Source organism: Prionailurus viverrinus, chromosome A2, assembly GCF_022837055.1.
Source record: "Prionailurus viverrinus isolate Anna chromosome A2, UM_Priviv_1.0, whole genome shotgun sequence".
In the NCBI taxonomy this organism is placed as follows: Eukaryota; Metazoa; Chordata; class Mammalia; order Carnivora; family Felidae; genus Prionailurus; species Prionailurus viverrinus.
This window is the reverse complement of record NC_062562.1, coordinates 18,597,136-18,618,705: the sequence shown is the minus strand read 5'-3', so window position 1 is coordinate 18,618,705 and position 21,570 is coordinate 18,597,136. Positions and strand designations below refer to the sequence as shown.

Below are 21,570 nucleotides of genomic sequence, written 5' to 3'. Positions count from 1 at the left end.
GGTTTGGCTCCTGGGCTCTATCAGACCACCTTGGGCAGCCCCCTCATCATGTTCAACTGCAAAGTTAGGGACTTTACTCTAGGTTCAAGGGCTTGGTCTCCCTGCCAGCTCCAGCTGAATAAGAAGCCTATTGCCCCCACTCCCCCTACCCCCACTGTTAAACACCCTTCCCAGAGCTGTCACTTCCAATACTTACTCATTTTCTCTCTCTCTGATTCCCAGTCAGGGAGGCTCTGCCCAGAAGATCGGATGGTTGAGGGCCTCTCTACCATAAAGAGTGTTCTTATCGATTGCTCACCCTCAAGACAGTGGTCAGTGCTTGACACCTATGGGAACAGCCCATCCCCAGCTCCCACCGTGTCACTGTCCACATCTAACCACCAGTTTGGCTATGCCAGCACAGTGTGCAGGTGGGAGAGTGAAAGGACACATAGCTGTACCATCTAGGGCCACCCATCTAGGGCCCTGGGTGGCACAGGAGGGCACAGGAGGCTCAGCAGCCAGATCTCAGAGCTCATGTGCTGGGAGAGCTTCAGCCCCTCAGTGAGCAGCCGGGGACAGGGGTCCCCATCTTGCCTAGCTGCCTGTTTCTTCACTCTGACAGCATTAGTGAGAACTATCCCCAGTTCTAAGCTATTCCTCCCATCCGGTCTTTTCAGTCATTCTTCTTTATTTTGCTTTTTTCTCTCCTGTAATTTCCAGACATACCAGTACAAGTATGAGTTGAGTTGCTGGGGAAGTAGGTTTGCAACCCCAGCTTCATCCAGACATCATCCATAAGCTCCTCTGGGACAGTACAGAAGAAAAGGGGAAGCACTCCACCATGAGGAGCAAGCAAAAAATGTCACACACAAGACTCCTACTTTAGACTTCCCCAGTGCCTGAGATGTCCTCATGACTTAGCTGAGAAAATCCAGGAGGCCCCAGCCCCCGCTACTACACTGAGGGGCAAATCCAGGCTTCTAGGCTGGGAAGAGCTCATGGCTGGATCCTTTTGCGGTACAGGTAGGCGTTGCTCACCTGACTCATGATGACCAAACTGGTAATGACAGGGCATAGCACAGCAAGGTACCAGACCCCACTAGTGACCGTGGCGGTGAACCAGAGGGAGCACATGCCCAACAAGAGGCTGGCACTACCCAGAAGGTAGCCCACTAGCCCAGAAGTGGCATGGTATAGCTTGAGCTTAGCCAGGGGCCAGCGGGGCAGCAGTTTAGGGTAGAGCAGCCCCACCCCACCTGAGCACTGCAACCCGGCCCACAGCACAGCTATCAGCCCTGCCCGCCCATGCCACGTGGCCAGGTGGGCTTTGCCAAGCTGTTCCTTATGGAGGATGACAAGACCTAGGCCCAGCAGTGCACACAGCAGGGCCAGCAGCTGCAGTACCCAGTGGCAGCGTGCTCGGCCCTTCCGTGAGAGGGAGCGCAGCAGCGAACTCTCAGGAGAGAACACCAGCAGTGCCTCGGTCATCAGGAAAGAGAACTGGGGAAACAGGGATGGGAAACTATGTCAGGAAAAAAAGCTTCAGATAACTTTCTAAGCTGCCAGTCACTGTGGGCAGATTCCCCCTCTCCATTCTCTACCCAATGACAAGAGTATCCATTTGGAGGGGCAAGAGTGGGGAGCTCTATCAGGGACAGGACATCTGTCCTTAGTAACTGGCAAGAGGTATATACCTCTCCACATTTCTTCCTAGGTGCTATTTTGAAATGTCATGTCTGCTATATTACCCGGCAAACACAAGGTTTGAGATGTGGCAGTTATAAATGATTCACAAGCTTTGTTTCCCTAACACAGGGCTGGATACAGTTACTTGGCAAGAGCTGGCCACATGGGTGCACTATTTCAGGGAAAAGTAGATGCATCACCATAAATTAAGGTAAAAAGAGACACAGGTACACTCAAAAATCATTTTCCAAGCTTCTTGCCTGGAGATGGATAAAGCCTCATTTTGTGCTTAGGCAAATTTGCCCTGGGTTTTGAACATTCTGGTTCAAGTCTGGTTTATATACTACAGGCAGGTGTTGGAGCATGCGACTCCTCCAGTTCCACATTCCACCCCTCCAAAGAGATATTAAGCATCCATAAGGATTCAGAGGCTACCCAGGCTACCACCCGGAACTATGCTCCCTCCCGCCCCTAAGAGCTGGCCAGGGCCACTACTTACAGCCAGAGACATAAGCATGGGGTGCCAGGAGAACAGACCTGGAATGAAGAGGAGGCTTTGTGAGGCTGAGGCAAGAAGAACCCAGCCACACCGATCCCTACAGTCTGAGGAAAATGGGCAGCGCATCGCCCGAGGAAGTGCTGCCAAAATACTAAGGCCCCTGTTACTGCAACAAGCTCATCCCATACCTGTCCTTGCTTCCTGGTCCCTCCCTGGAGCAGAGGCCATGCTTTGCCACTCCTCTGGCAGGCCTCCCTCCTTCTAGCACTTCACACAAGGCAGCCAAGTGGAGCACCAAGACAAGGAAAGAAGAGCCAGGTACTCTGGCCAAACTGACAGAGCCCCCACACTCACTTCCTCCCCACTTATTCCTCCAGCATACGATGTCCCCCAGCCAACCAAGCCTTTCCCAGGAGTCAGGCCCAAGGCTTCCTATTGCTCCTGCTCCCCAGGAGAAGGGGCACTTTCCTTCCCAGAAGTCAACTATGAATTCTACTTACTGGAGCCAGGCCTGGCAAGCACAGCCACAAAGATCGTAAAGCCCAGGGCCACAAGGTGGGCAGCAGCCCCAGAGGCAGTGCGCAGAGCTCGGTAGATGTGCGACTCGGTCTCCACAGAAAGGGCCATGGTCAACCGGGCCAGTGGCTGGAGCCTGAAAGCATAGTAGAATGAGCAAGGGTCTCAAGTGCCTGCTGTCCACTCCTCACACTGGAGCAAGGGTTGCAGGGCAAGAATGCCACTCTCTTCCAAGAAGTAGGCGAGGGCTGGCAGCCTGTCAGCGTGTACCCAGTATCTGAACTGGCACTGATCATTGGCCCACCTTCCAGGTAGGATGCGCAAGGCCGAGTAATAGACTACAAATCCCAGCGTGCATCACGCCATCGCCGGACGGGAGCGCCAGCAGGAAGCGCGTGAAGCGCTACGGGTATTGTAGTTCCCATCTGCTCCCGACTTTACAGCCTGAATCCCTTCGCGCACAGTCTCCCCACGTGCCGCTGGCATGCTGACCCTACATGCTAGGGACTCGCCTGCCTCACCTGCAGCACTGACCCGACTTGGTGGTTTCTTCCCAAGAAAGCGGGATACTCAGGCCCCCGTCGCGCGCACTGCAGCTCCGTCGCGGAGCCGCTTTACTTCCGGGTGCGACGTCTACCTACCCGGGACTTCCTGGGACAAGCTTCCCCACCCCCGCGCCACACCTCTCAGTCATGCTGCGCAGGCGCCGTTGAGCAGACAGCTTGACGGGTGTGAGTGCGCAAGCGCGCTTGATCCACCATCCAGGCCTTCGGGCTGTTTCCGACGGGTGTTCGCAGGGGGTCCAGCCGTCAGAGACTACAGACCTGGGCTCTGCTGGCGCCATGGGCAGCGGCTGCCGTATCGAATGCATATTCTTCAGCGAGTTCCACCCCACGCTGGGACCCAAGATCACCTATCAGGTGCCATCCGGGCTCGCGGGGCTGGGGGCAGAGGGGGACGGGGAGAGGGACGCTCTCGCGAGCTCAAGCAGGCTGCCTGGAAGCAGAGGATTCCCGTGCCCCGTGCTGCACGCAGTCACACCACTCCTTCATTCATGGAGAATCATTAACCGAGAGAATACTCAGACCCAGGTCCCAGGCTCCCAGTGTTGGGGAGCAAGCAAACATCCCATAGACAGTGACTGTGAGAAATCGGGCTGTGGGGACCCAGAGGAGGTATCAGTTCCCAAGAGAGGTAGGGATGCGCGGTCCTACAGTATCCCTGGATGCTTAGGAATTTAGATGGAGGCGAGTGTGCGCCAGGTAGGGGAAACAGCATATGCAAAAGACGGGAGGCAGGTGAGAACCTGGAGTGTGTTTGGAAACACAAAGGAGTAGTAGGCCTGGGTGGATGGGAGAGAGGTGAAACGCTGGACAAGAGGGCTTAGTTCTTGGGGGTCCCCCAAGGTATTATGCCTAGTCCCAAGGTCCACTAAGGGGCCTCTTGCCACTCCGCTTCCCAGGTCCCTGAAGACTTCATCTCCCGGGAGCTGTTTGACACAGTCCAAGTGTACATCATCACCAAGCCAGAGCTGCAGAACAAGCTTATCACTGTGTGAGGCCCTAGTGGGGAAGGCGGGGGATGTCCCAGGAGGAGAGGACAAGTTTGGGAGCAGAAAGAACCTGACTCTGTTCCCACCTGTTCCCCCCATCCAGCACAGCCATGGAGAAGAAACTGATCGGCTGCCCTGTATGCATCGAGCACAAGAAGTACAGCCGCAATGCCCTGCTCTTCAACCTAGGCTTCGTGTGTGATGCTCAGGCTAAGACCTGTGCCCTTGAGCCCATCGTCAAAAAGCTGGCTGGCTACCTGACCACACTGGAGGTCTGCAACACAATGGGCTTGAGTGGATGGGCAGGCAGACAAATGTTTCCAAAGCCCTCCAGACCTAGGAATCTGCCAGGGCAGGATGCTGGCCAGGGGTCCCAGGGTGTGCCCACCATGTTGTCCATGCTCCATTCAGCTAGAGAGCAGCTTCGTGTCAACAGAGGAGAGCAAGCAGAAGTTGGTGCCCATCATGACCATCTTGCTGGAGGAGCTAAATGCCTCAGGCCGGTGCACTCTGCCCATCGGTATGGCCCAGCCTTTGCAAGGACAGCAAAGGGGTAGAGGAAGAATAGGAACATAGCAGGGGAAGGCAAGCCCAACCATGGACAAGACTAATGAACAAATTGGTGGCCAATAAATAGCCATGAGCTGGCTTGATGATGTCCAAGGTCCAGTGCATGTTAGGATTTAGGATTTGGAGGCCATGCTCCATGTTCCTTGGGCATATTCCTTTCCCTCTCTGGACCTATCTCTTCTCCCATGAAAGGGGAAGATTTGGGGCGCCTGCCTGCCTCAGTCAGTAGAGCATGTGAGTCTTGATCTGAGGGTCGTAAGTTCAGGCCCCACATTAGGCATAGAGTTTAAAGTAGAGGGGAAGGGGGAGACTGGCCCTACCCAGAGCTACCCATCTCCATCAAGGGCTTCTGGGAGGACCGGAGGGTAATTGAGGGCCTCTTAAAGGAGATGACACTGAAGATATGGGTGGGTCCCCTGCAGATGAGTCCAACACCATCCACTTGAAGGTGATTGAGCAGCGACCTGACCCTCCTGTGGCCCAGGAGTATGATGTGCCTGTCTTTACCAAAGACAAGGAGGATTTCTTCAACTCACAGTGGGACCTCACCACACAACAGGTGTGCTAGCCCTCCCTGGGTATCATCACGTAGAGCTGGCCACAGCCCTGGCCTCATCCCATCCCTGCTGACCCTGCCCTGCCCTGCCCAGATCCTGCCCTACATTGACGGCTTCCGCCATGTCCAGAAGATCTCAGCAGAGGCAGATGTGGAGTTAAACCTGGTGCGCATTGCCATCCAGAACTTGCTGTAAGTGCGGCAACAGTCACACTCAGGACAGGGTTTCTAGCCAGGAAAGAGCCCTGGGACCCTGAGTGTGGGGGCTGGGAAGGCATGGCCCTCAGAAGCTGAGCACAACTATCTCCCCCAGGTATTATGGCGTTGTGACACTGGTGTCCATCCTCCAGGTAGGTGAGTCTGGGGTCTGGTTAAGCAGAGAGTGGATCATGTGGCTTGGCTTCCAAGCCCCTCACTGAGCCCCCTGTGCCTCCTGCTACCTTCCAGTATTCCAATGTGTACTGCCCGACACCCAAGGTCCAGGACCTGGTAGATGACAAGTCCCTGCAGGAAGCGTGTTTATCCTATGTGACCAAGCAAGGTAGTGGCGGGCTCTCGGGGAGGCCATCTTGGGGAGGGCAGAGCTACAAGCAGATCTGACCCCTGGTGCCCACAGGGCACAAGAGGGCCAGTCTCCGGGATGTGTTCCAGCTGTACTGCAGTCTGAGCCCTGGCACTACTGTGAGAGACCTCATTGGCCGCCACCCCCAGCAGCTGCAGCGCGTTGATGAACGGTCAGAAGGGGATTCCCAGGGGCATGAGGGGTTTGCCTGAAGGCAGATACTCTATATCTCTCTGGAGCCCCGGGTTAGAGAGGAATCAGGAGATTCCCAGTGAGCAGAATCATGTGGCACTGCTAGTCCAGGCAGGCTTTCTGGAGATGATGTGTTTGGAGGCCAGTCTGGTCACTGAGACGAAATGGGAAGGGAGACTGCAGGAAAGAGTTGGCCTGGCTGGAGGAAGTCCTGGCCAGGGCATCATCCCCCTCTCCCTCAACCCCACCCCAGGAAGCTTATCCAGTTCGGGCTTATGAAGAACCTCATCCGACGACTACAGAAGTATCCTGTGCGGGTGTCTCGGGAGGAGCGGAGCCATCCTGCCCGGCTTTACACAGGCTGCCACAGCTACGATGAAATCTGTTGCAAAACAGGTGGGGGCAGGCAGCTCAGCTAAGGTTGGGGCAGGGCAGGGTGGTCAAGTCATGGTTACTCACCTCACCTGCACTGTCCCAAATAGGCATGAGCTACCACGAGCTTGATGAACGGCTGGAAAATGACCCCAACATCATCATCTGCTGGAAGTGAGACTGGGGTGGCCTGGTCTAGGCACATGGCTGTGGCTACTCTGTCCTGCTAAGTCTTGCCTGGTACATGAGGGCTAGACCAGTAGACTAGTCCATATTGTCTCAAGGTTGACCCTCACTTCTGTGAATAAAATCACCCATTTCAACCTGTCTTTATTGAGTACCGCCTCTAAACCAGCCATTGGAGAACTGGCAGTGAAATAGCCGAGGTCCTGGCACCCTGGTGCGCCATCTGGTGGGCAAGACTGGCTATGGACAAGTAAATGTGCCGGGTAATTATAAACTGAAATAACAGCCCGAAAGAAACAATCAGGAAGCTGTGATGAAGAATGACTTGGGGTGGGAGCTGGGGCTGTCCTGGATTAAATGGGCAAGGAAGGCCTCGCTGAGGTGACTTGAACTGAGGCCTGAAGGAGGAAGAGTATTCCAGGCAGAGGGAACTGGTGCAAAGTAAAAGCAACTTTAGGATGTATGAGGAACCTGGGGCATCTGGGAGGCTCAGGTGGTGGTGGCTCAGCCGGTTAAGCTTTCGACTTCAGTTCAGGTCATGATCTCACGGTTGGTGGGTTGGAGCCCTGCATCACGCTTTCTGCTGTCAGCAGGAGCCTGCTTCAGATCCTCTGTATCCCTCTCTCTCTGCTTCTCCCCCCCTCAAAAATAAACATTTAAAAAAAAAAAAAAAGATGTGTAAGGAACCCAAGAGAGGCCCACTGGGGCTGAAACATGGGAAGCAATGGGGAGAGGGACAACAGATGAAGTACTGAGGTAAGGAAGGGGCAAGACCTTAATACTGCAGAATTGCTGATAAGCTGCTTTGGACATTATTTCGAGGACTAGAAGCGTCCACAGAGTCACCTAGAAAAAGACTACAGCAGTTACTTCATGACATGTGCTGGCAGCCTGCTAGGCTAGAATGGAGAGACGTGGGCACTGGGCAGTACTTCAGGGGATAGAGCCAACAGGTGGAGTCGGGCAGGAGACATACTGGAGGCAGGAAACCACGCAGAAGCGGTACAGCCGAGGTAGAGCTGCTGCAGGAAGAGCTGGTGGGGGCGAGGTGACCCCATCCCCGTGCGGGTCGATTTGATGTCCTAGGAGGAAGCCTAGGCCACCCGAGTCCGGTATTCAGGGCAGACCCGTGAGCCGCAGGCGGTGAAGGAGAAAGTTCTGGGAGTCCAAAGAGGGCTAACTGCAGCCGGAAAAGCGAGGTGGACGGGGGCGGGGCCGGAGCCTGCGCAGCGCGCGCAGGCGCTGGACTAACCGTTTCCATGGCGGCGCGGACCCACGCGCCCCAACCACTCCGCAACGGCTGTATCCAAGACGTCGACCCTGCGAGTCTCGGTCGTCCTCGAGAGTTTCAGCACCCTCACTTCAGCGTCGGCTGCTACCCAGGGTCAGCTGAATCCTGCCTTCCCGCTCTCGGTCCCCGGCCACAACATGGGCGACCTGGAGCTGCTACTGCCGGGGGAGGCTGCCGTGCTGGTGCGGGGGTTGCGCAGCTTCCCACTGCGCGAGATCGGATCCGGAGGGTGAGGCAGCTGGATCAGGGTCAGGAGGAGTTTTGGGGTCAGAATCCTTGGATTGGGGACTACAGGCCTGACACTGGGGGGGGAAGGGTACCCGGTGTGGAAGAGTCTCCAGGTGAGAAGACAAAGCTCAAGTTAGGGGATGTATGGTCCTGAGCCCTCTCTGGCCCCTTGGGATCAGGTTAGGCTTCAATAGGACCCGGCCCTCCACTCCTAATGCACATATGTGCACCCAAATGCACATACACCCCTGCTCTCTGGGACAGATGGAACCAGCAGCATGAGAACTTGGAGAAGCTGAACATGCAGGCCATCCTTGATGCTACAGCCAGCCAGGGCGAGCCCATCCAGGAGCTGCTGGTCACCCATGGGAAGGTATGCTGGGGCCACAAACAGGGTTCCTGCCTTCCTACCACCTTCCACACCACCACTCTACTGCTCAAGAGTACCCTGGGTGCCTGTGCTTCCCTCTGGCTGGTACACTTGTCTTCCCCAAGGGAAAAGAGAGGAGTGTGTTGCACATTTGACTTTGCACCCCTTTGGACAAGACCCTGGCACACCAGGCCAAGTGTGAGGTGTGGGTTGATTTGGAAGATAGTCATGGATCATACAACAGCCTAGGCTGTGGGGGGAGGGCCTAAGTTCTAAAGACATCCTTGAATAGTCTGTCAGGCCAGAGGGGGCCCTCACTGAAAAGGGGGTGGGGCTTTGGCATGGAAGGAGGCACCCTTCCTAACTTGAGAGAGGAGTTGGAAATCAGGGATCAACCTGGCTGGAACATGAGCCAGGAGGTGGCTGGAATAAGTGACCTGAGATATCACTTGACAAAAAGCTTCCTCTGTGAAGAAAAGGTGGACCCCCCGCCCCCAATGGGGGTGAGGGTAGAAGACTAGGAAACTGCAGGGCCCAGAGTAAGAGTGAGGTCAAGACACACCAGAACTTTGGAAGGCCAGAGGACAGAGACAAGAAGAGAGAGGGCATGAGCAGGAGAGCCAGCCTGAAGGAAGGTCTGGATAGAGGTAGAGGGGACAAGGGTGTAGGTGCAGGGTGGAGCAAGGCAGCCTAGGGACAAAGCAAGAGCCAATAACAAGAAGCATGGAGGATGTCCCCAGAGAGATTTTGAGGGCAGCTAGAAATGAAGGTCTAAGGTGCCGGAGAGGGGTTGGGAAGGTGCCTACGAGGAAAATCTAGGAGCCCAGAAGAGTTTGAGGAGAGTTGGGCTGGGCTGAGCCAGGGATGGGAGCATTAACAGGCCAAGGTAGGCCTACTTCATCCGTCCTTCCCCTCCCCCTCAAAGATCCCGACGCTAGTTGAGGAGCTGATTGCAGTGGAGATGTGGAAGCAGAAGGTGTTCCCTGTGCTGTGCAGACTGGAGGACTTCAAGCCCCAGAACACTTTTCCCATATACATGGTGGTGAGCTGGGTTCCTGGGTCATATCCTGCCCATGCCTGTAGAGGGCCCTGGACTAGAGAAGAGAGATGGTAATAGCATCCTTCCTTCAGTATCCCCAGGCTCTGTCCTCTTTCTCTGACAGGTGCACCATGAGGCCTCCATCATCAACCTTCTGGAGACAGTATTCTTCCACAAGGTGAGGCATCAGCCCTGCCCACTGGCTACTGCTCCCAGCAAGGGCCTGACAGGGAGGGAGGTTGTGTCTATATGGAAAGAGCATCAGAGACAGAATGTTTCCCATCTGCCTGCCTCTCAGGAGGTGTGTGAGTCAGCAGAGGACGCTGTCTTGGACTTGATAGACTACTGCCACCGAAAACTGACTCTACTGGTGGCCCGGAGTAGCCGTGGTGGCCCTCCTGAAGAGGAGGAGTGCCAGTCCAGCACCCCCATGCAGGTAGGCTGAGGTTCCCTGGGGGTGTCAATGGCTAGATCAGGCTCTTTTGAGGCCTGGGCAGCAGGGGGTGGCCCAGCTTGAGCACCATGTCGCCCCCCAGGAGCTGCAGAAGCAGGCAGAGCTGATGGAGTTTGAGATCGCATCGAAGGCCCTCTCAGTGCTGCGCTACATTACAGACTGTGTGGACAGGTGGGCAGCTCTGCCAGGCCTGGGACCTTCAGTGGAAGGCTGAGAGCCTGGGCCTTTAGCTTCTGTTCGCTTCTCTCCACCACCACCCTTAGCCTTTCCTTGAGCACCTTGAACCGCATGCTCAGTACCCACGACTTGCCCTGTCTCCTGGTTGAACTGCTGGAGCACAATCCGTGGAGCCGGCGGGAAGGAGGTAAACCCTCCCTGAACTGCCTAAGCCCCAGCTCACTGCTTCCAGAACATCCTCCAGGATTTATGGGTATGGGCAGATTGCACACACAGGCAGACAAACTCTGCCCATTAGCCCATAGAGGATACCAGGATGCCTCACCCAAGATGGGCTTCGACCTGGGCTCCGCAGCAGGCAAGGCCTGTGTGTCTACTACCAAGGACTCCCCTGCTCTGGAGCAAGCAGCACCCCCTCCTGGGCAAGTCGTGCACTTGGGCAGCACCCCAGCCCATGCAGCTGTCTGACTCAGAGTGTGCAACACCTGCTCCCAGTGCACTGGTTCTTCTCCCCAGGCAAGCTGCAGCAATTTGAGGGTGGCCGTTGGCAGACAGTGGCCCCCTCAGAGCAGCAAAAGCTGAGCAAGTTGGATGGGCAGGTGTGGATTGCCCTGTACAACCTGCTACTGAGCCACGAAGCCCGGGCCCGCTACTGCTTCACCAGCTTTGCCAAGGGACAGCTACTCAAGGTGGGGAGCTCCTCCTGCATTAGTACCACCCCATTCCACCCCATCCCACCCCTGCTGTTTATCACTGTCCACCTACATCAGCCCCAGTCCTCTTTCCAGACCTCGGACCTCAGGTGATGAAGCAGCTAGTGGCACAAGGTCCCCACACGCACCTCAACCCAGCACAGCCTAGGCCCTCTCTGGTCAGCACCACTTCACACTGGCCTCTCCCGGATTCCCTTGCAGCTTCAGGCCTTCCTCACAGACACACTGGTCGACCAGCTTCCGAACCTGGCAGGCCTGCAGGGCTTCCTGGCCCACCTGGCCCTGACTGAAACCCAGCCCCCTAAGAAGGACCTGGTGTTGGAACAGGTAGGGACTAGCAAGTTAGTTGCTCAGGACCACTGTCCACTTTGCCAGCTCCTCCCTGACACTTTCCACTTCTCTCCCTCAGATCCCAGAAATCTGGGAGCGGCTAGAGAGAGAGAACAGAGGCAAGTGGCAGGCTATTGCCAAGTACCAGCTGCGGCATGTATTCAGCCCCTCAGAGCAAGACCTGCGGCTGCAGGCACGAAGGTGTGGCCTGCTGAGTGGGCAGAAGGGGTGGGAGACACGAAGAAGGCATGGACACAGGCAGCGGTGCTCTTGTGCCCCCACTGGCCAGGCCCAACCAGGCTTTCCTGACCTCTTTCCTAGATGGGCTGAGACCTACAGGCTGGACGTGCTAGAGGCAATAGCTCCAGAGCGGCCCCGCTGTGCCTACTGCAGTGCAGAGGCCTCCAAACGCTGCTCGCGATGCCAGAATGAATGGTATTGCTGCAGGTGAGGGTATTATAGGACCTTGGACTCCTAAGCCACACTTCCATACCCCCCACAAGCACTGCATGCTCACCGGCCCACCTGCCTGCAGGGAGTGCCAAGTCAAGCACTGGGAGAAGCATGGAAAGGCTTGTGTCTTGGCAGCCCAAGGTGACAGAGCCAAGTGAAGGCTACAGCCGCTGAGGGCCACCCACCCATGCGGTACAACCCACTCAGAATGTGCCCTGGACCTCAGGATCTCAGCCTAGCGTCTCCCAGAGCCCCAGCTTCCCAGGTGGTGAGCACAGCGGGGGAAGGGTACAGCTGCCGCCCCATCTCCCCCAGTAAAGCGCTCCCCACTTCCTGCCCTACCCAGCGGGTAGGCTGAGGGCGCTGCCTCAGCAAGCAGGAGGCCTGGGCGGGGGCAAAGGCAAGGGCCGGATGTGGGGACCCTGTTGGTCTAGCACAGTAAAGCTGGCCTCTAGAAACTGTCTCTGAGTGGCCTTTTGCGGTGGTGGTGGTCGTCGTCGTCGTCAGCAGGAGGGAGGTTGCTCCCAGGATGCGTGGAGAAAAGGAAAAGGAGGGCGGGGACTCTGCGAGAGCGTGCCCAACCCCGCGCCCTCGCCGCCCCATTCTGCCTGTGGGCCGACACGGCCGGAGCGCCCAGGTTTCCTTTGCACCGCTCGCCCCGGTTCTCTCCCGCCGCCCTGCCGGGATCCCGGGGGCGGCGCCGAATCGGGGTCCGCCCCGCGGCCCCGCCCGCCCCGAGCTCGCTCGCGCCGACAGCCGGCGGGAGTCTGGGCGCGACCCGGCCATGTCCACGAAACCTGAGCTCATTGAACTGAGGGAACTGGAACCCGCGCGGCGCGCGGGCCCCGGCCGCACCCGGCTGGAGCGTGCCAACGCGCTGCGCATCGCGCCGGGCACCGCGCGTAATCCGGCACGGCAGCTGGTCGCGGGCCGCGGCCACCACTTCCAGCCCGCGGGGCCTGCCACACACACGTGGTGCGACCTCTGCGGCGACTTCATCTTGGGCGTCGTGCGCAAGGGCCTGCAGTGCGCGCGTGAGTAGCAGCCCCGCGCGCTGGCAAGAGCGAAAAGGGCGGCCAATGGGCAGCGCCGTCGCTGCGTATCAAGTCGCAAAGGAGGGGGTCGGAAGGGTTGGTTCCGGCGAGCAAGGTCCGTTACCTTTGCCCGGTCGTGTAAGAGTGCAGGCAGGTAAATGGTTATATCCTTATTTTATTCCATCTGCATTAGGGGCACAGTTGGGCAGAGGCGGCTGCCTATGAATAACGGTGCCGATCTCAAGCTTTTTATCTAATTTTTAAAAATGTTTTAATATATTTTTGAGAGAGAGAGCGAGCGGGGGAGGTGCAGAGAGAGGGAGGGACAGAGTTCCGAAGCAGGCTCTGCGCTAACAGCAGAGACCCAGTCGCTGGGCTGGAACTCACAAACTGTGAGATCATGACCAGAGCCAAAGTCGGAAGCTCAACCGACTGAGCAACCCGGACACCCTCAAACTCTTTTTCTGTAAAGTGACTTGGTTCTTCTTGAGAAAGGGTTTGTGCTGACCATTCTCTAAGTCCATGTTCCTAGGCCTGAGCTTTCCCAAAGATTCACTCACTAGGTCCCCCTCGAAAATCTCTGGAATGAGGGGAATTTACCTACCTATGGGATGGGGACAGGGAAAAAGTACCATGGGTGGGCCCTCTGCAAGCAGGAATTTTGAGCAATACCTATTGCAGCCCCAGTCAACCAGGTGCTAAAACATGAAACACAACCACACACCAACGGTCCTTCTGCCCTCCCAGGAATCACCAGCAAGCAGAGGTTGCTGCCCTGCTGGCTATACACCAGCTAGAATCGGGTGGGATTTTACAGCCCTCCAAGCCCCTGTGCCTGGACCTCAGACCTGTGGAATCCATCACGGGGAGTGTATCAGCAATTTAAAAACAAAACAAAACAGATCATTCCAGTTGGCAGCCTGGGTTGAGAATCACTGCTCTGGACCATTTAGGGACTTAGAGAAGGTGCCCCAAGCCTTTGTAGGCACGGAGACTCTCTCGGTTCAAGAGTCTGTCCTGAACACCAGAGTTGTGACAGAATACCAAGTGTGAGCAAGGGCTGAGATATTGCAATGTTCCCAAGGAGAAATGAAGTGGTCACAAAGATAAAATCTAGGACAATTTTGGGTGTGTGTCAGAAGCAAAGACAAGGGAGGGATCAAGGGTAAGTGGGATTTTTGTTTACCTCAAACTGGGAGAGTAGCAATTTTTGCTGAGTTGAGGAGCTCTGGCGAAGGGAGAGAGGGAAGTGGAAGAAGAGTTGTTTTGGCCATGTTGGGTTGACACCGGGTTTGATCTGAGGAGGGAGGTCAGCAGTGGGAGCCTTGGATGTGGGGTAGGTGAGTGTATACAGAGCAGGACAGTGATCAGTACTGAACTGAATCTCAGGCACGCTGCCCATTAGATCTGGGAGTTGAGACAGAACCAAAGGAGCTGAGCAGGAGCTGCAGAAAAATGGGAGGAAAACCTGAGTAGTGGGAACCCCAAGGGGATCAAGCATCACATGATGCTGAGGAGGTGAGGATGGAGAAGGGACCTGGCATTCGACTGTGCACAGGTTGCTGAGGACCCTAACCAGGGCCGTTTCCTGGAGGGAGGGGCAAGCCTCACTGGAATGGATACAGGAGAGAGTGAAGGTGAGGAATTAGAGTGTATGCAGACTAATGTTAGTTTTGGTGTGAGGGGTGTAGAGACAGGTGACAGGGGAACAAGAGTTAAGAGATTTTGGGTTTTTTCCCATCAAGTAAATGGGCGGAGGTAGGGTGTTGACAATGCGGAAGGGGGAAGTTCTACCCTAGGTGCCAGAGATAAAACTGTTTAACAGGCCTGGATCCGTAACCGCCTGAGGCCTTCTCACCAGTTTCCAGACACCCGGGGACCAATACTGGAATCTATATAGCATTGGGGGACAAAGGGACCTAAGATAAGGCCGGTCATGTAGAGCCTGGCGGGCAACGGCTTTCATCCCGGGGTTTCTCTTCCGTCCCCCGGAAAGTTTCTCTGAACTGGAGCTGGGGCTCCGCCGCCTCACAGCCAGACCTCTCTGCAGATTGCAAGTTCACCTGTCACTACCGTTGCCGCGCGCTCATCAGCCTGGACTGCTGCGGGCCCCGGGACCTGGGCTGGGAACCTGCGCTGGAGCGGGACACCAACGTGGTGAGCGCGGGGCTGGGGGGAAAGGCGGGGCTTCACGGGAAAGGCGTGAAGACCAGCGGGCCAAATTACAGGAGTTGCCTAGGACCGCTCAATGAATGGTCTAACAGCGGGTGTCCCCGCGGTAGAGAGTGCTAATTCTGCGCGCGGGCTCGAAGGGGTTCCGGGGAAGCTGACTCCGAGCGAACTGCCGGGAATCGCCCTGTCTCCGCGCCCACTCAATTTCCGCACCTTCGCGCATCCGCATCCGGTCTTGAGGCCACGCTGGTGCACATGCGCACAGGCGCCGACTTGTTTCCCAAGAGAGGTGGGGTCTGCGAGGCGGAGTTGAGCTGAGCTGCCTGGGCTATGAGGTCATTCCTGGAGGCGTGGCGTGTATGACCCCGCCCTTCGATGTTCCTCCCCCAATGAGGCAAGAGCCAGATCCTAGCCGTCTACGTTTCAGTGTTAACGGTCGCGGCGCGAACCCATATCCCGGCGCACGCGCACACGCACCTGGGGCGGTGGTTGGAGGCTACCAGCGCACTGGGTTCAGGGAGCTGGCTGGCGGGCGCGGCGATGGGCGAGGCGGATGCGGGGACGCCTTCTTTCGAGATGACCTGGAGCAGCACGACAAGCAGTGGCTACTGCAGCCAGGAGGACTCGGACTCGGAGCTTGAGCAGTACTTCACGGCGCGTACCTCGCTGGCACGCAGGCCGCGTCGGGACCAGGTGGGGGCCGGGGTTGCGGGCGGCGGGCTGGTGATGATCGCTGGGACCCTGCCCCTCCTCGCTAAATTGCCGGCTCGAGTTTTTGGGCGGGGATTCCAGAGCGCCCGGGGCCAGCCCTCGGAACTTTGTGCGGGGCTCTCAGCGCCTTGATCCCGGGTGCCGAGGCCCTGTCTCTGTCACAGACCGGTTGAACCAGGGGAAGCAGCTACATGGCTTGGGGCAGACTCGGGGCGGGCATTATCCACCTATGACTAAAGCCGACTGCGCAGTCCGGACTAGAACCTCGATTGCAGCGTTGGAACTCCCCTACCTCCTCTCTGGGAGATGGGGGCGGGGATGGGAGGAAGTGGAAGGGGAGGTGTCCTCGCCTGGAACTGGGAAGTGTGTTTAGGGAAGAGAGGCAAAGGAAGTTTCGGGCCTCTCCATTTGCAATCCTGGACGGAGCCAACTGAGTCCCCACCTCTTACCAGTCTGTCCTGTCACCAGCTGCTGGAACGCGGAGAATTCTGGAGTGGACCTGGCTGGAGTGCTCATTTCAGCAGCACATATACTAAAATTGGTGTGGATCTGGAAGAAAGGCATTTGGGAATGGATGGGAAAGAAGCCTAGTTCTGGACTGGACTATAAGCAAACGGGAGCATTTTATCCACACGAGGTGGGGCAGGCTAGATTGTAAAAGGCCCAGAGGAGGAGTTAAGAGAGATGGGGGTTATTAATCCAGGACTGTAAGATGTGCTGGAGCTGCTGTTCCTCTCCAGGCCTCCAAGGTGTTCCCATTGTCAGAAACCTCTGTGCTGTGTGCCATAAGTGTGACTGCCAAACTCAGATAACTATTCTGGAGCGAGTACACCTCAGGGGAGCACCCTGGACAGAGTGTCAGGAAAGAGATGGGGACCATAAAGCCCAGAATACCTAGCAACAATGGGGCAGAATTCCTTACATGAGCCACAAAAAGAGACTTGTGGGTGATTTTTTAGATGAAAATTGTATACTCTTTAGATTAAATTTTACTCAAAAGTTCAGCCCAGATCTTGGGTGCAAGGTTTGAGTGTGGATCCTGTCTGTCACTCAGGCTTGAGGCATTTTTCATTGTGAAATAGTGAGAAAACCACAAGACACCAATTGAAAAGGAGGCTGGGGAGTCCCAAATTATATGTAAAATAAAAGCCATCAGTCACTATGGAGGCAGAGTGGAGGATGGGTCACTGTAGTGCAGGAGAAGGGAAATTCCATGGTCCTGTTGTGCACACCTCTGGGATGGCTGTTAGAATCCTCCAACGGGGGCCCCTGGGTGGCTCAGTTGGTTGAGCGTTGGGCTCTTGATTTCAGCTTAGGTTGTGATCGTGATCCCAGGGTTGTGGGATCAAGCTCCACGTGGGGCTCCATGTTGAGCATGAAGCCTGTTTAAGATTCTCTCTCCTCTCCCTCTGCCCCTGTCCCCTACTCTCTCTCTCTCTCTCTCTCTCTCTCTCAAAAAAAAAAAAAAAAAAAAAAAAGAATCCTCCAGTGAGAAGCTTTGGAAGTGGAAAAAGAAACTTTTCTTCCTCTAGAATCCTGGTAGGACAGTGCAGTGCATCCAGTCCAGGTCTCTTGTTTTATGAGTAGAGATATTAAGGGAGGTTCACTTGGAGAGGAGAAGGGGCTAGAATATAGGTCACTGCACCCCATTCCAGGGCTCCTGGCTAAACCGGGAAGGGAAGAGGAAGGAGCAAGTGTTCTTACCCTCAGGCTGGAGCTCAGAACTGTCACAAGCAAGGGAAATAAGTTGGTGCCATCTCTGTGCCCCCCCAGAATTCTTTTCCTTCTTGCCCTGGTACTGGAGTCTGCTCAGCTTTCCTCCTGCCCTTAGCACCCTCCCATCCAGATACTCCTTTCTATTGGGTCACTCCTTCCTGTCCCAAGCCCTCTCTTCGGGCCTGAACAAACGCATCCACCCTTTATTCCCGGGCTCTAGCCTTCATTTTGCCCCCCAGATCTCCTTTTCCCAAAGCCCACACCATTTGTTCTTTACCAGTCTTAGAGGGTTTCTCCTTGTCTCCAGTAAGATTTCTGCTACAGTTTTCCCTTCTTAGTGCTTTCCTCCATCCAGGAGATTTTTTGAAACTTGGGGGAGCAAATAGGCTTCAGCTCCCACCCCTCCCCCTATACCTTTTTCCTGTGAGACCCCAGCCTCAGTCCTCAGTGCCACATACTTACTGGTAGGTTTTAGGTAAAGAGCATACTGCTATAAAACTGTTCTAGGTGAAGAGCACCCTACCCTCTCATCTGTCCACCCTATTTGTCCCCATCAGATGGTTTAAGCTTAGGGGCTCCAAGGCAGCAGTCAGGGAGAAGCCTGCCTCTCCTGAGCTTAGAGCTGGGTACAAGGTTATTCTACAGGAGACCAGCTGTAAAAACTCCCCTGGGAGAAAGCATTGGTCAGCAGTGATCTCAGCTGTGTCTGTGACACTTCCATTCCAACCAAGACCTGACGTCAACAGGAAGTAAGGCTGATGCAATGGAACCAGGGAGTTTGGTAGAAAAAAGTTAATTCAGAGCTCTGGCTGCCCTGGTCCATACTCCACCCTTCTGACAAGAATCCAGCCCCTGGAGGAGTGGGGGAAGGGCTGAGTGGTAGAGCTAAAAATCTTTGGGCTAAACTTCCAGATAGGAGGAAGGAGGTGCAGAAACCTACCTGCTTGGCACTTGTGGCTTTACCAGGAGGCAGATTGGAGCCTGGCCTGAAGCTGCCTTTTGTGCAGTTTGGGTCAAGATCAAATCACTGTGTTGGGTCAAGATCAAATCACACTGAGGTTTCCTCACTGTGTGTGAGACCTGCAGGGCTGGCCCCAAGTCCTCCATCAGGGGGTGTTAACATTGTAGAAGTTGCCCTTACCCTTGTACTCACAGCTGGCTGGGCTCCTGGTATGTGCCAGTCCCCATACCTCTTGCCCTGCGGTCATGGCCCTTTGCCAGGGCAAAGTGGTCTCCTTTCTCCAGGACCCCACCTAACTAGGGTGCTGGAGTCAGGCTGTGCAGTTGAAAGGTGGTTTTACTGTCAACAAGAATCCCACATCTTTTCCTGGCCCCTGGCCTTTTATCTTCAGTTGTCTTGGTTTTAAGGTATCCTCAGGGCCTCACTCAGTGCTGAAGAGGCCCCATGTAGGCGGCATTAAGAAGCCACATGACTGCCTTTGCTGTGTCCATCCATAGCATGCAAAACCAGGAGCAGTGATGGGTTCTTCTCGTCAGGACTCAAGCTTTGTAGTCAGTTTTCAAAGGCTGCCCCAGAGGCTCTTTTTCAAAGCAGCCAACCTGGATTCTTCTCCGTGTCTGTGACATGCATTGCAGTGGGATGGGTTCTTTTAGGGCCCTATGTCCACCCTGGCCCATCTTTCAGGACGAGCCTGTGGAGTGGGAGACACCTGACCTTTCTCAGGCTGAGACTGAGCAGAAGATCAAGGAGTACAATAGCCAGATCAACAGCAACCTCTTCATGAGCCTGGTGAGTTGATAGCCAGGGGAAGGTATGTGGGGAGAGGCAGGAACCCGACTATGTGCCTGATTCCCAAAAGGTCACAGCTAAGGTATCCTTGGCTGGGCTTAAGCAGTGATTTATTCTCACCCAGCCTAGCCCCAAGTGGACTGGTGGTGTCCATATCTGTTCCATCTCACCTGGAACCTAGCCATGGTTTGATTTCTCCTCTTCAGAACAAGGATGGCTCCTACACAGGCTTCATCAAGGTTCAACTGAAGCTGGTGCGCCCTGTCTCGGTGCCCTCCAGCAAGAAGCCACCCTCCTTGCAGGCTGCCCAGCGGGGCCCAGGACGGGGCACAGCTGTGAGGCGCCGCACCTCCTTCTACTTGCCCAAAGATGCCGTCAAGCACCTGCATGTGTTGTCACGCACACGGGCACGCGAGGTCATTGAGGCCCTACTGCGCAAGTTCTTAGTGGTGGATGACCCCCGCAAGTTTGCACTCTTTGAGCGGGCTGAACGCCATGGCCAAGGTGGGCTTCCCACTCCACCCTGCTGTATGAGAGTATATATTCATGCATCATGTGTGAGGGTGTGAGTGGGCTGGGCCTGACTAATCAAATACTCTTTTCTCCCTGCCTGGCCCTCAGTGTACCTCCGGAAGCTATCAGATGATGAGCAACCCCTGCGGCTGCGGCTCCTTGCAGGGCCCAGCGAGAAGGCCCTAAGCTTTGTCCTCAAAGAGAATGATTCTGGGGAGGTAAATGTGAGTACACAGCCCTCTTTAGTTTCTTGGTTGTCACTGGGTAGGGCTAGTAGGTTGCAGCAGCAACCTGGAAGGAGGAATAGGGCTGGAGAAAAAGCCCTACAAAGCCTCTCCAGGAGTATGTGAGCCTTGTAGCTAAACTGAAGACTTCCAGGCCACTCACAGGCCTCTCCCAAGAGGCCAGGAAGAATTGTCTTGGTGGTCTGCTCTTCTCTGTTGTGGAAAGTCCTCAGGAGATGGAGGAATCCATGGCAGTATGGTGATCCCAAGTGAGATCAAAGCCACACAGATGGGCCCAGGATGTCATGGAGGCTCCCTGTTCAGGCATTAGGACTTTTTACCTGGAAGCTTTCTGGCTCCAAAATATTGAGTCTGTGGAGTAGTATTAGAGTCAGAGTGTGGGAATGGGGGAACATCTAATTTGGTTGCCTGTCTTCGAGGTGTCTTTGACTGCCCTGCTTTGTGGGGCCCATCTTCTATACAGACTATTGTCAAGAACCCTAACACAGACCATTCAGGCAAGAACCTAACATTAGAAAGCCCCATCCTAGCTCTGTGATGTGATTGGTGCTCTTCTCTGGGGAGGGCCTGCTGATTTGGCCATGCCTGCTGCATCCTGTGTCCCCCTCTCCACCTGCAGTGGGATGCCTTTAGCATGCCTGAGCTACACAACTTCTTGCGCATCCTGCAGCGGGAGGAAGAGGAACACCTCCGCCAAATCCTGCAAAAGTACTCCTATTGCCGTCAGAAGATCCAGGAGGCCCTGCACGCCTGCCCCCTGGGGTGACCTCTTGTACCCCTGGGTGAAAGGAGGAGAGTAGGCAGCGCCGAGGGCGTGCCGTGTGAGTGTGACAGGGCCCGTGTGGCCTGAAGAATGAGTGTGCATGGAGGCCCTCTCTTACTGGGGGAATGAGCCCAGAGAACAGCAAAGGAGCTGGCCCCCTGTGTCCACCCACAGGTATAGCAGAACATGGCTCTGCATTCTTCTGCCTTTTGTGTAGTGGGCCATGGTGGGCCAGGGTTGCCCTGGGAAGCTGCTCTAGGCTTGCAGCAGGGATAGAGCAGACAGAAGTCTCCTTAATTCGTGTCTCAGATACTAGAATCTTGGAGACCCTACAAACAGAATAGGTCATGTTTTCAGGGATGAGGGCCTTCATCTATGGGGAAAAGTCGTATGTTTTGGGTCTTGGATGGGGTGTCAGGACAGCCCTATTGGAGCCAAGGGCAGGTGTTCGAGGTAAGACAGGCATCGGGAAAGAGCCTAGGTTTTCCTCTGCAGTGGCCTCTGTCTCCTCACACACACTGGGGTCAGGAAATGCTGGCTCATGGTGCAGCAACAGTGCCTCAGTGCCTCCTCCAAGGAGGATGTCCCTAGGCCAGGGTCTGTGTGAGTGTGGGCACTGGTCCAGGTCCGTGCCTTGTTTGCCAGTCAGAGCGAGGGTCCTTCCCTCAGTTATTTTTGATGATGTGTGCGAATGTATGTAATATTTTGTGGCCTCAGCTGCATGCCTCCTGTGGGGAAGGGGGTGGGGGTAACAGTCATCATCAGGGCCTGGGGCCTGAGAGAAGTGGCTGAATAAAGATTGAAGAATTCTGCTTTTGAACTCTTTATTATGGGCCCTCAACTGCAGTTGCTCCTCACGCCAGTGGCTTCCAAGGGTGATGGACAGGCTCACAGAGCACCTTCTCAAAGTCACCATGTAACCAATTTGTGAAGGGTAT

The 21,570-nt window shown here is 55.5% G+C and overlaps 3 protein-coding genes across 10 annotated transcripts; 2 read left to right on the top strand and 1 right to left on the bottom strand.

Annotated features, from left to right (window-relative positions):
- Positions 1 to 652: 652 nt before the first annotated feature.
- On the bottom strand, positions 653 to 3,327 carry LOC125161049 (transmembrane reductase CYB561D2). Of its 2 annotated transcripts, none has more exons than XM_047850654.1 (4): positions 3,205 to 3,327; positions 2,668 to 2,819; positions 2,168 to 2,205; positions 653 to 1,482 (listed from the first exon to the last, which is right to left on the bottom strand). In XM_047850654.1, exons 2-4 carry the CDS (start codon positions 2,792 to 2,794, stop codon positions 979 to 981), a joined length of 669 nt encoding a protein of 222 aa, XP_047706610.1. In that variant the 5' UTR covers positions 2,795 to 2,819; positions 3,205 to 3,327; the 3' UTR covers positions 653 to 978. The 2 variants fall into 2 exon arrangements, with proteins under 2 accessions (XP_047706610.1, XP_047706611.1); XM_047850655.1 differs by having other exon boundaries at positions 3,218 to 3,321.
- Positions 3,328 to 3,385: 58 nt separating this feature from the next.
- On the top strand, positions 3,386 to 6,810 carry NPRL2 (NPR2 like, GATOR1 complex subunit). 2 transcript variants are annotated; one of them, XM_047850652.1, is made up of 11 exons: positions 3,386 to 3,603; positions 4,146 to 4,237; positions 4,339 to 4,507; positions 4,647 to 4,755; positions 5,228 to 5,364; positions 5,456 to 5,553; positions 5,675 to 5,711; positions 5,809 to 5,902; positions 5,978 to 6,095; positions 6,369 to 6,511; positions 6,598 to 6,810. In XM_047850652.1, the coding sequence occupies exons 1-11, from the start codon at positions 3,526 to 3,528 to the stop codon at positions 6,663 to 6,665; spliced, it is 1,143 nt and encodes a 380-aa protein (XP_047706608.1). In that variant the 5' UTR covers positions 3,386 to 3,525; the 3' UTR covers positions 6,666 to 6,810. The 2 variants fall into 2 exon arrangements, with proteins under 2 accessions (XP_047706608.1, XP_047706609.1); XM_047850653.1 differs by lacking the exon at positions 4,146 to 4,237 and having other exon boundaries at positions 3,472 to 3,603.
- Positions 6,811 to 7,920: 1,110 nt separating this feature from the next.
- Positions 7,921 to 21,444, top strand: RASSF1 (Ras association domain family member 1). Of its 6 annotated transcripts, none has more exons than XM_047849653.1 (17): positions 7,921 to 8,193; positions 8,457 to 8,565; positions 9,488 to 9,604; positions 9,726 to 9,779; positions 9,900 to 10,037; positions 10,114 to 10,226; positions 10,319 to 10,419; positions 10,749 to 10,921; positions 11,147 to 11,272; positions 11,355 to 11,476; positions 11,597 to 11,722; positions 14,813 to 14,919; positions 15,362 to 15,627; positions 19,007 to 19,111; positions 19,318 to 19,615; positions 19,733 to 19,842; positions 20,489 to 21,444. In XM_047849653.1, the coding sequence occupies exons 1-17, from the start codon at positions 8,102 to 8,104 to the stop codon at positions 20,633 to 20,635; spliced, it is 2,304 nt and encodes a 767-aa protein (XP_047705609.1). In that variant the 5' UTR covers positions 7,921 to 8,101; the 3' UTR covers positions 20,636 to 21,444. The 6 variants fall into 6 exon arrangements, with proteins under 6 accessions (XP_047705609.1, XP_047705610.1, XP_047705608.1 ...); XM_047849654.1 differs by having other exon boundaries at positions 7,923 to 8,193; positions 10,138 to 10,226; positions 19,733 to 19,848; XM_047849652.1 differs by having other exon boundaries at positions 7,923 to 8,193; positions 19,733 to 19,848.
- Positions 21,445 to 21,570: the final 126 nt, after the last annotated feature.

Bases quoted from the DNA above. Each gene is read 5' to 3' on its own strand.
- LOC125161049 (XM_047850654.1), bottom strand. From the start codon at position 2,794: ATGGCCCTTTCTGTGGAGACCGAGTCGCACATCTACCGAGCTCTGCGC. The intron at 2,206-2,667 runs GTAAGTAGAATT...TCTTCATTCCAG, and splicing joins GCTTGCCAGGCCTGGCTCCA to GTCTGTTCTCCTGGCACCCC. The intron at 1,483-2,167 runs GTAAGTAGTGGC...CTGTTTCCCCAG, and splicing joins CCATGCTTATGTCTCTGGCT to TTCTCTTTCCTGATGACCGA.
- NPRL2 (XM_047850652.1), top strand. From the start codon at position 3,526: ATGGGCAGCGGCTGCCGTATCGAATGCATATTCTTCAGCGAGTTCCAC. The intron at 4,756-5,227 runs GTATGGCCCAGC...GGTCCCCTGCAG, and splicing joins CCGGTGCACTCTGCCCATCG to ATGAGTCCAACACCATCCAC. The intron at 5,712-5,808 runs GTAGGTGAGTCT...GCTACCTTCCAG, and splicing joins CACTGGTGTCCATCCTCCAG to TATTCCAATGTGTACTGCCC.
- RASSF1 (XM_047849652.1), top strand. From the start codon at position 8,102: ATGGGCGACCTGGAGCTGCTACTGCCGGGGGAGGCTGCCGTGCTGGTG. The intron at 9,780-9,899 runs GTGAGGCATCAG...CCTGCCTCTCAG, and splicing joins AGACAGTATTCTTCCACAAG to GAGGTGTGTGAGTCAGCAGA. The intron at 19,112-19,317 runs GTGAGTTGATAG...TCTCCTCTTCAG, and splicing joins GCAACCTCTTCATGAGCCTG to AACAAGGATGGCTCCTACAC.